The sequence below is a fragment of the Topomyia yanbarensis genome, chromosome 3 (genome assembly GCF_030247195.1).
Source record: "Topomyia yanbarensis strain Yona2022 chromosome 3, ASM3024719v1, whole genome shotgun sequence".
Classification (NCBI taxonomy): domain Eukaryota; kingdom Metazoa; phylum Arthropoda; class Insecta; order Diptera; family Culicidae; genus Topomyia; species Topomyia yanbarensis.
In genome coordinates, this window is record NC_080672.1 from 8,345,187 (window position 1) to 8,359,311 (window position 14,125).

The 14,125-nt window shown below is 39.9% G+C and overlaps 1 protein-coding gene across 1 annotated transcript; it reads left to right on the forward strand.

Annotated features, from left to right (window-relative positions):
* Nucleotides 1–1,434: 1,434 nt before the first annotated feature.
* Nucleotides 1,435–10,004, forward strand: LOC131693473 (zinc finger protein 729-like). The gene is made up of 5 exons (XM_058981322.1): nt 1,435–1,709; nt 1,771–1,908; nt 2,079–4,434; nt 6,036–6,160; nt 8,567–10,004. Exons 2-5 carry the CDS (start codon nt 1,817–1,819, stop codon nt 9,864–9,866), a joined length of 3,873 nt encoding a protein of 1,290 aa, XP_058837305.1. The 5' UTR covers nt 1,435–1,709; nt 1,771–1,816; the 3' UTR covers nt 9,867–10,004.
* Nucleotides 10,005–14,125: the final 4,121 nt, after the last annotated feature.

Sequence of the window (14,125 nt, forward strand, 5' to 3'; positions counted from 1 at the left end):
TTCGGTGATATCGTGCAAATGGGTGTTTCGAGTGAAGCATGGCGGCTCGGAAAAGCTGAAGAAATACAAAGCTAGACTGGTTGCTCGTGGTTTCAGTCAAAGGCAAGGTTTCGATTATTCCGAGACATACTCTCCTGTGGCGAAGTTGGACACTTTGCGGGCGGTCTTAGCGTTGGCGAATCAGGATGGAATATACATTCATCAGATGGACGTTAAAAGCGCGTTTTTGAATGGTGAACTGGCCGAGGAGGTTTTCATGACGCAACCAGCTGGGTTTGAGCAAGGAATAGGACTCGTTTGCCGTTTGAATCGAGCACTATATGGCTTGAAGCAAGCCTCACGAGCGTGGAATGAGAAATTCCACAACTTTGTTGTAAAACTGGGTTTTGTTCGCAGTGCTAATGATCAATGTTTGTACACGTTGGGATCTGAACAGCAGCAAGTGATTCTAGTGCTCTACGTTGATGATATTTTGATCGTGTCTTCGTCAATGAATATGCTACAGTCAATCAAGTGTAGATTATCAAAGCAGTTCGAGATGACAGACGCTGGTGAGGTAAAGCAGTTTTTGGGTATGAGGATTGAACGTGATATTGAAGCTTATTAACACCAAAAAAATCATCGTATTTTGACGGATGTCAAATTTCCTATCATCACCCAGTCAAAAAGGGCAAGTTGTTGGCTAACGGAGGGCTATTTGCCAACTCCGATGCGCTAATTGACCTTCAAATTGCCAGCAAATTGCTGGGAATTAGGGGGCTATTTCAAATGCAACATTTGGGCGATTTGCCGCCGTCATTTTTTTTTGCCGCCCAACCCGCCCCCAAATCGCCCATGGAACGCGCCATTTAATCGCCCTTAATGGCCCAATATAAAAATTACAAATAATTCTTATTTTCGGATTCATTATCTACTCACATAAACTTATCACTACACTAGGTAATCACCACAAAACGATAGGAAGAATCAATGGTGAAATTAGTATTGCATACCAAAACTTATCACAATCTGACGTTCATTAAGACTTTAGGTCAGAGATCTTGTTCTACTACACTTACACACGATTCCACAATTTCCCACGTTCGTTGACTAAGTGAAGTGCACTAGACAAACAAAGTACAAGTGAGAACACGCCAATTGTTCAAAAAGCAATTTTAAGCTTATAAGCCAAACATGAACCGACATGTTAGAAAAACGCGAAAAACAACCAAGTCCATTTCAGCCGCCAGAAAATTTGTCTAAGTATTGAAATTGCCTTTAAATCGCATTCGCAAATTGCATTTGTTCCTAGGGGCAATTAGCACAGGCGAGTTGAGCCAAACGTCAAACTTTTTAAATCGCCTGACCATGTTCGTCCACATTTTTTTTGACAGGGCATTTATATATACGTGCCATCTGTGAGTCAATCGCGCTTTGATTCGCCAATAGGTTGAGGAAAACAAATCGAAAATAGCTTTTCCATCGGATTAATTTCGGGACGGAACTTCTAAACAATCGGTATTGTACGTCTCCGAAATAAGATTTACAGCGGGCAGCGGCACAGAGCATTTAAATACCTTTATACATTTTACTATAGTAGAGCTTTCCTAGGTTCGACCATTACTGAGGTCAAGGATAGTGTTTTTCGGTAGTTCAATACAAACGGGATAGGGGTGCCATATACGTGCTCCGCTCAGTGTCTTCGCATGAATATAGCGAAAATAGTATAGGTACGTACTTTGGATTAGTTCGCGATTGTAATTTATTAATTATACGATTGTCTATGTTTAGCAAGGAACGGAATTCGAATTTGTTCTACAATTATAAATTCAATTTAATGGAGCCTGTGGACGGTTCAGTTATGACGGTAAAGGAAATTATCGAAGACACCAGTGCTACTGTGCGGGAGCCCACGATTTTATCAAATGGGTATGGTATGATTTTTATTCACTAGGTACGGCCTGGGATAATTTGGTTGAAAGAAGGGAAAAGTGGTCCGAATACAATCGACTTACCATAATATCAAATATAACTAGATTCTACAATACAGATCTGATAGATAATATTGTTCATTATAAGCATTTTTTTTTACATTATAGCATTGATACTGACCACGATCGCTTAACGTTATCGGATTCACAAAAGCAAACTGACACTGCGTTATGTGGTCCTCAATTCAATCACACAGACGAAGAGCCGTACATATGTGATATGTGTGGTAAACTATTTAATAGCCAACGGAAAATGACATTGCATAAACGCATTCACTGTAGTGACCGGCCGCATAAGTGCGAGGTATGTGGCAAAGGATTTCTACAAAAGCTTACACTGCGACAGCACTTGAATACCCACACTGGCAGGCGCCCGTACAAATGTGATATATGTGACAAAATGTTTACCCTGCGTGGTAACTTAGCTGTACACAAACTTATTCACGGGGGTGATCGTCCGCATAAATGCGAGATATGTGACAAACAATTCATTCAGCAGTATCACCTGAAGCTACATATGTTAAAGCACACTGGCGAGCGGCCATACAATTGCGAGATATGTAACAAAAAACTTCTTTCACAATATACCCTTAAGCAACATGTGTTAACTCACACTGGCCAGCAGCCGTACAAGTGTGACATATGTGACAAAGCATTCACCCGGCAGGACCACCTAGCTTCACACAAACTGACTCATACTGGCGAAGAGCCCTACAAATGTGATATATGTGGTAAGTTATTTAATACCCAGAGTACCCTAACAGGGCATAAACGCATACACAGTAATGACCGGCCGCAGAAGTGCGAGGTATGTGACAAAAAATTCGCTAACTTACATTACCTGAAGCTACATATTTTAACCCACACTGGCAAGCGACCATATAAATGCGAGGTATGTGACAAAACATACATTCTGGAGGCCCACTTAAATGAACACTTGTTAACCCACACTAGCGAGCGGCCGTACAAATGTGTTATATGCGGTAAATTATTTAACCGCCAGAGTAGTTTAACCGTACACAAACAAATTCACAGTAATGAACGGTCGTATAAGTGCGAGATATGTGACAGAAAATTCCTTTGGCAGCATAACCTAAAGAATCATATGTTACTTCACACTGGTGAGCGCCCGTACAAATGTGATATATGTGGTAAATCTTTTTATGGCGATAGCGCCTTGAATAGACACAAACTAATTCATAGTAATGAACGGCCGCATAAGTGCGAGATATGTCACAAACAATTCCGTCTGCAGTCAAACCTGAAAAAACATGTGGTTATTCACACACGCAAGCGACCGTACAAACGAAAAGTATGTGACAAAATTTTCGTCCAGCAGGATCACCTAGTTTCAAACACACTCCCTCATACTGGCGAAGAACCGTACAAATGTGGTGAATCCTACACTATGCAGAGTACCTTCACATTGGCTGAACACATTCACAATAGTGATCTACCGCATAAGTGCGAGGTATGTGGCAAAGGATATCTACGAAAACATTCCTTGAAGCGACACTTCTTCACACACACTGGTGAGGGGCAGTACAAATGTGAAATTTGTAACGAAGTATTCGCCCGGCAGGATAATTTAGTTTCACACAAACTCAAGCACACTGGCGGAAGATCGTACAAATGTGATGAATGTGACAAATCATTCAATCATAAGAAAAACTTAGTCAGGCACAGGCTCCTTCACGGTGAATTCCCACGTAAGTGCGAGGTATGTGACAAACAATTCCTTCAGGATCATTCCCTACAGCGGCACGTTAACACTCACACATCTGCGCGCCCGTTCAAATGTGATGAATGTGGCAAATCATTTACCCAGATGAAATTCTTGGTCAAGCACAATCTCATTCACAGTAATGATTTGGCACATAATTGCGAGATATGTGACAAAAAATTCCTCACTAAGCCCCATCTGAGGCAGCATATGTTAATCCACACTGGCAAGCGGATGTTCGAATGTGATATATGTAGCAAAGCATTTAACTATCAGAGTACGTTAATCTCGCACAAACATACTCACAGTAACGAACTGCCGTATAAGTGTGAGACATGTGGCAAAGAATTCCGACAGAAGCATTACCTGAAGCGACACGCTACCACTCATACTGGCGAGCGCCCGTTCAAATGTGATGTATGTGGCAAATCATATACCCAGAAGAAAATCTTGATCAAGCACAGACTCAGTCATAGTAATGAACTCCCGTATAAGTGCGAGTTATGTGACAAACAATTTCTTCAGGAGCATTTCCTGCAGCGACATATTCGCTTTCATACAGCTGCGCGCCCATTCCAATGTGATATATGTGGTAAAGCATTCACACGGAAGAGTCGCCTACTGCGACACGTTTTTATTCACACTGGTGAGCAGCCGTACAAATGTGATATATGTGGCAATTCGTTTAACCAGAAGGATAACTTGGCCAAGCACAAACTCATTCACAGTAAAGTGAAATTGTAAATTGAAGTCAATAAAAATAAATGTCCAAAGAAATGTTGTTTCAGTAATTAGGTCATTAACCTTTTCCCGCTAATGGTGTCTGTAGAGCACCTTTTAACTTTAAACAGCTATAACTTTTGGTTATAAACAAGATTTGTTTACACATGCAATTTGTGTGGAGAAAAACAGTGACCACCTTATACCAACATGCTACTATCTATGTACACCTTGTTAACCGAACTCATATGTGACCCCTATTCACTAAGTCGATCCCTCGTTCAGTGCATAAAGCAAACGCCTATCAGGCGAGTTATTATTTAGCCACGATCATGCAAAAGTGCAGTTTGTTTGTTTTTCGGGCTAAAATAAAAGTAAGCGTAAAAGTTGTGTTTTATTTGCTTCGAGCATCCGATTTATTACGCTGGATTTCCGCTGTGAACCGTGACATTCCCGTCAATTTTGCTGGCAAATTTTAAGGGCAAATAGCGCATCTGACTTGGCAAATAGCTCCCCGTAAGTCAACGACTTGCCCTTTTTGACTGGGCGTCTTTTTTATCTGTTGTGGTTTTCGTTTGAAGCGAAACTGAGTCAGTTTCTAACGAGGGTCTGCCCCAAAGGGAAGAAGAGCGTGTCCACATCGAGGGATTGCCCTTCCTATGATGATTCTCAGGGATAGACCGTTCCAACATCAAATTATGGTCTTGTCAAATTTTGGTCTTGTCAAACTGCAAATGACGTGAAAACCCAAGATGATACCAGATAAGGTATAGGCATACGTAAATCGAGAGTTTTGGTTTTACAATTGGCAACATCTATATTGCGTAAATACTGCTTTACTTCCAGAAAAAAGAAGTTGTTAAAATCGAAATTAATAAAAACAATGTTTTGAATATAGAAACTAGTGCTTTCAGCCTTTTTGAGGTTCTCAAGGCGTTTGCCACCAATAATATTATTGTACACACATGCATGCACCTTATGCAGATTATCTTGAATCTGTTTTAGGACGGCGCCGATGGTTGTGTGGTTAGCGTGACCGCCACCCCCACCCCAGTTGGTCTGGGTTCAATCCCAGTCGAGGTCGTTGAGATTTTGACGGATGGTCGAGATTCTTTGGTTGCCCACACCTACTTTTACAGTAAACGGCGGGTAGCTTTAACCCGGTCAAACCATTTGGAATTTTATTTGGAATCCTGAATGGAGTCATTATGGATTCCAAATCAAATGCAACAACCGATTCTGAGTCGGAATCGGTTGTTGCATTTGATTTGGAATCCATAATGACTCCATTCAGAAATCCGAACCGGTTCCGGAATGAGTTTAACTGGGAAAGAGTAAGTAAACAAAGAGACCCAGTTAAGCTCAGCCGGAAATGAACCGGGATTCTGGCTGGTTCCAGTTCATATTCCGGCTCCAGTGACACAACCGATTCAAGTTAGAATCGGTTGTTGCACTGGAGCCGGAATACGAACTGGAACCAGCCAGAATTCCAGTTCATTTCCGGCTGAACTTTACTGGGGAGGCTTTCATTTGCACATAGGACCGTTTCAACAAGTACGCGAGAAATATTATAGTTCACGGTGTCTCCTTTCAGCCTCTTTCATCGAGCGATTTGAATTTAGTTTGCGATTAAAAATTTCTATTTCATGGAGCTTGTGAACGGATTTTCTGCCCCAGTTACAACGGTGAAGGAAACTACCGAAAGGATCAGCGCTCCTGTACACGAGACAACGATACCACTAAAAAGGTATGATATGTTTATAGTCTACAGCTTGTCTTGGGCATCATAATATGAGTACTTATTCAAAAGGTCCTAAGTGACATTGAGCTCGAACTGAGAAAAACGAGGCTGAAGTTTCATGAACCAAAAACAAATCCCTATTAGAGAGCAAATATATGTTTTGATGGAACAATTGTGCCAATATAGTCTAAAGACTATGCTCTTTAGGTAAATAATACTGAAAACATGAAATTTTTAGTGCTAATGTAGTTTTTAAGCGCTTTAGAATGATGCGTCCTTTTGAAAATTATAGGACCTTTCACATAGGTCTTTTTTCGGCCTAAGAATTATACGACACTGCACATAAGGCTTTTTTCAGCAAAGATAGCTCTTACGACGAATATTGAATTTCTCCAAAGTTTTCGACAAAGTGAGCACCAGAATACGAATGTTCTTCATTACTATGGTAAATAGCATTGCGGAAAACTTTGGTTTATATTAACAAACCATTGGCTTGAAGTGGTTAAAACCAACGAATGGCATGTTACTTTAGAATAACTAAGCTTTTCAATTATCATTTAATTTATTATACTTTCTAAATTCACCTTCGAAAATAAGTCGCATGAACAGAAGAAAATATTTTCTTTTATTTTGATGCTTAGGACGTATTTACAAGGTATCTATGTGCAGTGGGAAAAACATAGAATGAAATGAATCTTGCGTCGTTTTTGCATGGCGCCTATGAACAGTTGCAAAGGTTTTGAAATCCCACTGAGACGTCCAAAAATTTGTTTCAAAATCGTTCAACACGGGTCCAACGATGGACGTTCGTTGAACGGTTATTTGGACGTTGTCCAAATTGGTCCAACGAACGTCCGTCATTGGACGGTTTTGAAACCAACCGTTCTTAGAGGGATGTTTCACGCATATCTCGACAAACATATGATTACGGCCTAAAAGCCAACTCAAAATCCATCCGGAATTTCCATTCAAAGTGGATTTTGACAGTTGACTTTTAGGCCGTAATCATATGTTTGTCGAGATATGTGCTTTCAATTTAAATATTTCTGCTCGTGTAGGGTCCGCTTTACATGCCAATCACAGATGTTGATAATAAACGAAAGAGAAAAGTTTTCTCTTTCATAAACTGTTGTGAACTGTGTTCGACTAGTAACGGTTTGTCTGGAATTTCCATTCAAAGTGGATTTTGACAGTTGGCTTTTAGGCCGTAATCATATGTTTGTCGAGAAGTGGACGGGAGGAATAAAGGTGCTGACATGAATTAAGGCACAGTTACCCTACGTAAACATTGCCAAACACAAACACTATAATAAAACGTGGTTGAAAATAATAAACCAAGACGGTAAAATCCAATGGGATTGGTTTCAATCAAGAAACTGTATTAGTGTTCGTGAGACTCATCGGCAAGAGTTCAATTCGGTATTGCTCGAGTCTTGTTTTGGTTTAGCAGGCCAATGCGAAAGCACTATGCTATATTCCTCCATAAGGAGGCAAAATTGGGTAAACACCAATCTTTCTCCTAAACGCGAAAATTTTCGATGAAACTACTTTTTGTACGTGAAGGGCACAAATCATATCTTAATAAAGTCATTGGTGCGTTACCACTTTGACTCATTCGGCTTCGCTGTGTCTCATCGGCTTAACAGAACATCTATTGTAACGGGACATCACGTGTGACCTCTCGTTCGATTGGAAACATAAATAGTGTTTCCATTTTGGGATTTAGAGCTAAGCTGGCGCCTATCCCGGCAATAAGTTAGTGTCAGTTTCTGATGAAACGAAGTCGAAACGCACCCATGACTTTATTAATAACACTTTGTGTTTCTAAGCAAGCCCCTAGTCCTACGTAATGTCCCACAAGAAAAGAAGCCGCTAGCTTAGTGCTGTCACTAAGTTAGTGTCGGATTCTGATGAGACGAACTCGAAACGCCTCCCCAATAACTAATTTAATACGAACTGGTCGACATTCGTGCAAAATTGGAATCATCGTTTTTGCATTGTAACGTAACCAAACGCCATATACCCTATAAATGGTTATCGGACTGAAAACAATGCCATAAATGATGCAAACAATACACGGTATGATGTGTTTATTGTCTATCTACAATATACTAAATACGACAAATTATCCATTTACGGTGCTCATTCAAGCGGGTGTCAAACTCCACGTCGTTTTTGCCAATTAAGACCTGATACACAGCGATTTAGTAGCTTTAATGATATCCACAATACAAGCCTGATGGAAAGAATTAGACTTTTACTTCAGTTTGCTCCCATGAAGTAGAAAAAATGAAGAACTGAGTACAGACACGACCTTCTCCCTAATATTTTCCGGAGTACTTCCAATTTATACGGGTACTGTAATAATGCTGTTTCATGTAAGTAAATCATTATTTTTGTTTATTTTTTTAGGATTGTCACTAACAGCGATCTCTCAACAGTGTCGGATGCATTATGGAGGCTTAGAGATGCGACAGACACGCCTTCGAAGCAAAAAGATCGAGCCGACACTGGTGAGCGGCCCTGCGAATGTGATTTATGTGGCAAATCTTTTAAGGGTAAGAGTATTTTGAACAGGCACAGAAATTTTCATAGCAATGAACGGCCGTATACGTGCGAGATATGTGGCAAAGAATTCTTTCAGAAGCATCTGCTTAAGCGACATGTGTTAACTCATACTGGCGAGCGGCCGTATAAATGTGATATATGTGATAAGTCATTTACCCGTCAAAGTATCTTAACTTTGCACAGACACATTCATAGTAATGAACTGCCGTATAAGTGCGGGGTATGTGACAAAGCATTCCTTCAGAGGCAACATCTAAAGGAACATGCGGCATCCCATACTAGCGAGCGGCCGTACAAATGCGATATATGCGGCAAATCATTTAAGTTGAAGAGTGTTTTGAACAGACACAGAAATATTCATTGTAATGAACTGTCACATGAGTGCGAGATATGTGACAAAAAATTCCTTCTGCGGCAAACCCTGAAGAAACATTTGTTAAACCACACTGGCGAACGGCCGTACAAATGTGATATATGTGGTAAATCATATAAGGAGAAAAGTGTTTTGACCAAACACAAAAATATTCACAGTAATGAACTGCCGCATAAGTGCGAGATATGCGACAAAAAATTTCTTTTGCGACAAAGCCTGAAGCGACATGTGTTAAACCACACTGACGAGCGGCCATATGAATGTGATATATGTGGCAAATCATTTAATGGAAAGCATAACATCATCAAGCACAGACATATTCACAGTAATGAGCTGCCGCACAAGTGTGGAATATGTCCCAAGAAATTCCTTTTGCCGCATCACCTGAAGCGACATGTGTTGATCCACACAGGCGAGCGGCCGTACAAATGTGATATGTGTGCCAAATCTTTTACCCGTCAGAGTATCTTAAATTTGCATGAACGTATTCACAGCAGTGAACTACCGCATAAGTGCGAGGTATGCGGCAAAGATTTCCTTCAAAAGCATCAACTGAAGCAACATGTGCTAAACCACACTGGTGAGCGACCGTACGTGTGTGACATATGTGGCAAATCATTTAAGGGGACGAGCACTTTGAACAGGCACAGAAATATTCACAGTAATGAACGCCCGCATAATTGTGAAATATGTGGCAAAGAATTCCTTCAGAAGCAACATCTGCTGCGACACTTCCGAATACACATTGGTGAGCGACCCAAGAAAATGTGATATATGTGGCAAAGCAAGTTCAGTTTTTTACGTTCCATAAAGGCGGTCAACATAATCCTGTTTGTAATATGTTAAGAGCCTTTATTTTTATAATTGGGTCAATTAATGAAGAATAAAATTCTCCTTTTATTTCATAAACTGATAGAGCTCATCTTTCTAAATATAACAATATATACTTGGTGATTTTTAATTGATTTTCTAAAAAAATTGTAAGCACGTCCCCGTTTGACACTATCGGTCTTCCTTGACAGTGAATTTAGCCACATGGGTTAGCATTTTGGACAGTTATCCCAACAAAAGCATAGGGAACAAGATTGTTCAATGGATTGTGTGGTTGTGATAATTCAATTTTACAAAATTATTTTTATTTCTCCACAAACATATCCCAGTCAAAAAGGGCAAGTTGCCGGCTAACGGGGGGCTATTTGCCAACTCGGATGCACTAATTGCCCTTCATAGGTGAAGTTGGCATTGCACACCAAAACTTACCGCAATCTGACTTTCATTAAGACTTTAGGTCAGAGATCTTGTTCTACTATACTTACACACGATTCCACAATTTCTCACATACGTTGGCTAAATGAAGTGCACTAGACAAACAAAATACAAGCGAGAACACGCCAGCTGCTTAAATTTTTTTTAAGCTTAAGCCAAACATGAACCGACATGTTTTAAAAATACAAAAAAAACAACCAAGTCCATTGCAACCGACAGAAAACTATCGTTAAAATAGTTTTTTTAAAACGTTTGGCGTGTTCTCGCTTGTATTTTGTTTGTATAGTGCACTTCATTGGAAATTGTGGAATCGTGTGTAAATATAGTGGAATAAGATCTCTGACCTAAACTCTTAATAAAATTCAGATTGTCGTAAGTTTTGGTGTGCAATGCCATTTTCACCATTGATTCTTCTTATAGTTTGGTGGTGATTATCTAGTGCAGTGATAACTTTATGTGAGTGGATAATGAATCCGAAAATAAGTATTATTTGTAATTTTCATATTAGGCAATTAAGGGCGATTAAAATGGCGCGTTCCCTGGGCGATTTAAGGACGGGTAAAGCGGCTAAAAAATGACGGCGGCAAATCGCCCAAATGTTGCATTTAAAATAGCCCCCTAATTGCCAGCAATTTGCTGGCAAATTGAAGGTCAATTAGCGCATCCGAGTCGGCCAATAAGCATACTGTCAAAATTCACTTTGAGAGAAAATTCCAGACAAACCGTAACTCATCGAGATTGGATGTTAACGCTTTATGAAACAGAAAAGTTTTCTCTTTCGTTTACTGCTGTGATTTATATTGTGGTTCTCACTGGAAATTAGCAAAAATAGCGAAAAAATAAGATAGCGACAAGATTGCGAAACAGCCATTTTTAAGATTTAACCTCTTCAATTCCGCAAAGTTACAAAAATATAAATTTAATTATTCTTTATATGAAGTTTTCGAACGACTATTGGTCTTGACCCAAGAAAAAACTTAGGAGTATGCAAAGGAATCGATGTAGGAATCAAAAAGGCACACTAATCAATAAATTAAGTGGGTACCAAACAATAGTAGCAAATAATTCTCGGGTGTTTTTTGTAAACGGCCAATAAGCATGCTGTCAAAATTCACTTTGCGAGAAAATTCCGGGCAAACCGTAGATCGCCGAGAATGGATGTTAACATTTTATGAAAGAGAAAAGTTTTCTCTTTCGTCTGCTGTTGTAATTTATAATCGGTGATTAACGGTTTGTCCAGAATTACCTCTCAAAGTGAATTTTGACAGTATGCTTATTGGCCCGTTTCCAAAAACCGCGAGAATTTCCAACAGGCGCTCAACAGGTATAAAGGCTAGTTTACAGTTCGGGAAATGGGTCACGGGATTTCGCACGGGATTGGCGTCGGGATTTGATCAGGGAAAATTTCCCGCCGAGATCTCTCCAAACTGTCAAACCAAAAACTCTGCTGCTTCTTAAAAATACAAACAGTATCAAACATGCAGCGAATTGCAAACCTTATAAGAATACTATTTTTCCCGTCGGAAACAATTTGTGTTGAATTGTTCCCGGCCGGATTTCTGTGTGGAGAGTTTTAAAATCCCGTGATGTTTCCCGCGGTTGGGTTTACACTTCAGGAAAACTGTCATTTTTGTGTAGACTCATTTCCCGTCGCGGGATTTGAAATCCCGAGCTCCATTTAAAATACACAGGGACTTAAATCCCGTGACACGTTTTCCGAACTGTAAACTAGCCTTAAGGGGTGAATAAATCCATGAACGTCAATTCATGACCGTCTGATTCCTGACCAACAGGGCCTATATATTTCTTGATGTTTGTTCTAGACTGGACGGATGGAGCGAACAGGGTATATTTTCAATTATTTCGCCATTTTGAATTGATTTTGTCGCATGCTAATCTTCGGTGAAAAGCACAATAATCGGCGATTAATCGTTTTTGTCAAGAATTTTCTCTCAAAGTGGACTTTGACAGCATTGGCCCTTTTCAAAAAAAAAAACGCGAGAATTTCAGTTAAGCTTCCCTCTAAGAACGGTTGGTTTCAAAATCGTCCAATGAAGGACGTTCGTTGGACCAATTTGGACATCGTCCAAATAACCGTTCAACGAACGTCCATCGTTGGACCCGTGTTGAACGATTTTGAAACAATTTTTTGGACTTCTCAGTGGGTTGAGTTGGAAAATCTCAGGGATGCCAGGTGCACAGATTTATCTGTGTTTCACAGATTTTCAATATGCTGCACAGATTGCAAAAACTGCACAGATTTCCACAGTTTTCTGTTTTAATGCACAGATTGCCACAGCTTTCTTCTACAATGCATGGATTAGCACAGATTCCTAAATTCTCGACAAACATATGATTACGGCTTAAAAGCCAACTGTCATAATTCACATTCATGAGCGGAAATTCTGGACAAACCGTTACTCACCAATCACAGATGTTGGTAGTAAACAAAAGAGAAAAGTTTTCTCTTTCATAAACTGCATTGAGCTGTGTTAGGTTTGTCCGGAATTTCCTTTCAAACAGAATTTTGACAGTTGACTTTTACGCAGTAATCATATGTTTGTCGAGAATTCTAAATTTTTTACCATGCGCTTAATTCTTGTGTTCAGCACCATTTGTACGTTTTCCGTTACACAGATAGGCACAGATTTTTAAATGGGCCGCGCACAGATTTTTCAAAGCGTCACCTGGCATCCTTGGAAAATCTGTTATTTTACACTGTATATTGACTAATCTATGTGGAGTTGTGTTAGTGCGAGATTGAGGTTAGATCGGGTAGTTTTTTTTGCCAAATGAGGTTAAATCAGGTGGCGAATTGAAAACACAGCGTTATATGTATGTTGTCTATACACATTGCAACTGTGTTGGTGTCCTAGACGTCAAAATGATCAATAGAGTACTTGACAATCTGTAACTGTATTAGTGTGTTCAACGAGGAAAATAACGACGCTCGCTGCGAAATGTACAGGTGTCTACATTTTTTTTCTATGTGTGCGTCGACTGTCACTTTTTTCGAGCAAACTAGAAGAAATGAAGGAGAAAACAAAAGCACGTGGTCCCATACTTCATTCTGATTGGTTAGTGATGTAAACATTTGCGCTTTTGCGATCCCGGATGCCATACTTATTTTCACCACGTGCTTACAAGCTTCGTTTCGATTGGTCAGTTTGTTATTTATGTGCTTTGCGGTACTGGGGCGCCATGATTGATTTCACTAGCAACAAACCAACACACTCAAACATAGCGAATGTGAACACCTATACCATCTCGCCTGCGCTGAATCCTTCTGGATCCCATTCAAAAAGGGCAAGTTGCTGGCTAGCGGGGGGCTATTTGCCAACTCGGATGCGCTAATTGCCCTACAATTTGCTGGCAATTAGGGGGATATTTTATATGCAACATTTGGGCAATTTGCCGCCGTCATTTTTTAGCCGCTCTATCCGCCCTTAAATCGCCCAAAGAACGCGCCATTTAATCACCCTTAATTGCCTGATATGAAAATTAAAAATGATAATTATTTTCGGATTCACTATCTACTCACATAAATTTATCGGTACACTACAATCACCACCAGACTATAGGAAGAATCGATGGTGAAATTCGTATTGCACGCCAAAACTTACCACAATCTGACTTTCATTTAGACTCAGAGATCTTGTTCCACTATACTTACACACGATTCCACAATTTTTCACATTCGTTGGCTAAATTAAGTGCACTAAACACACAAAATACAAGCGGGAACGCGCCAATTGTTTAAAAAA

Excerpts from the sequence above, each read along its gene's own strand:
- LOC131693473 (XM_058981322.1), top strand. The coding sequence starts at position 1,817 with ATGGAGCCTGTGGACGGTTCAGTTATGACGGTAAAGGAAATTATCGAA. Across the intron at positions 1,909-2,078 it reads CCCACGATTTTATCAAATGG|CATTGATACTGACCACGATC; the intron begins GTATGGTATGAT and ends TTTACATTATAG. Across the intron at positions 4,435-6,035 it reads TTCACAGTAAAGTGAAATTG|TTTGCGATTAAAAATTTCTA; the intron begins TAAATTGAAGTC and ends ATTTGAATTTAG.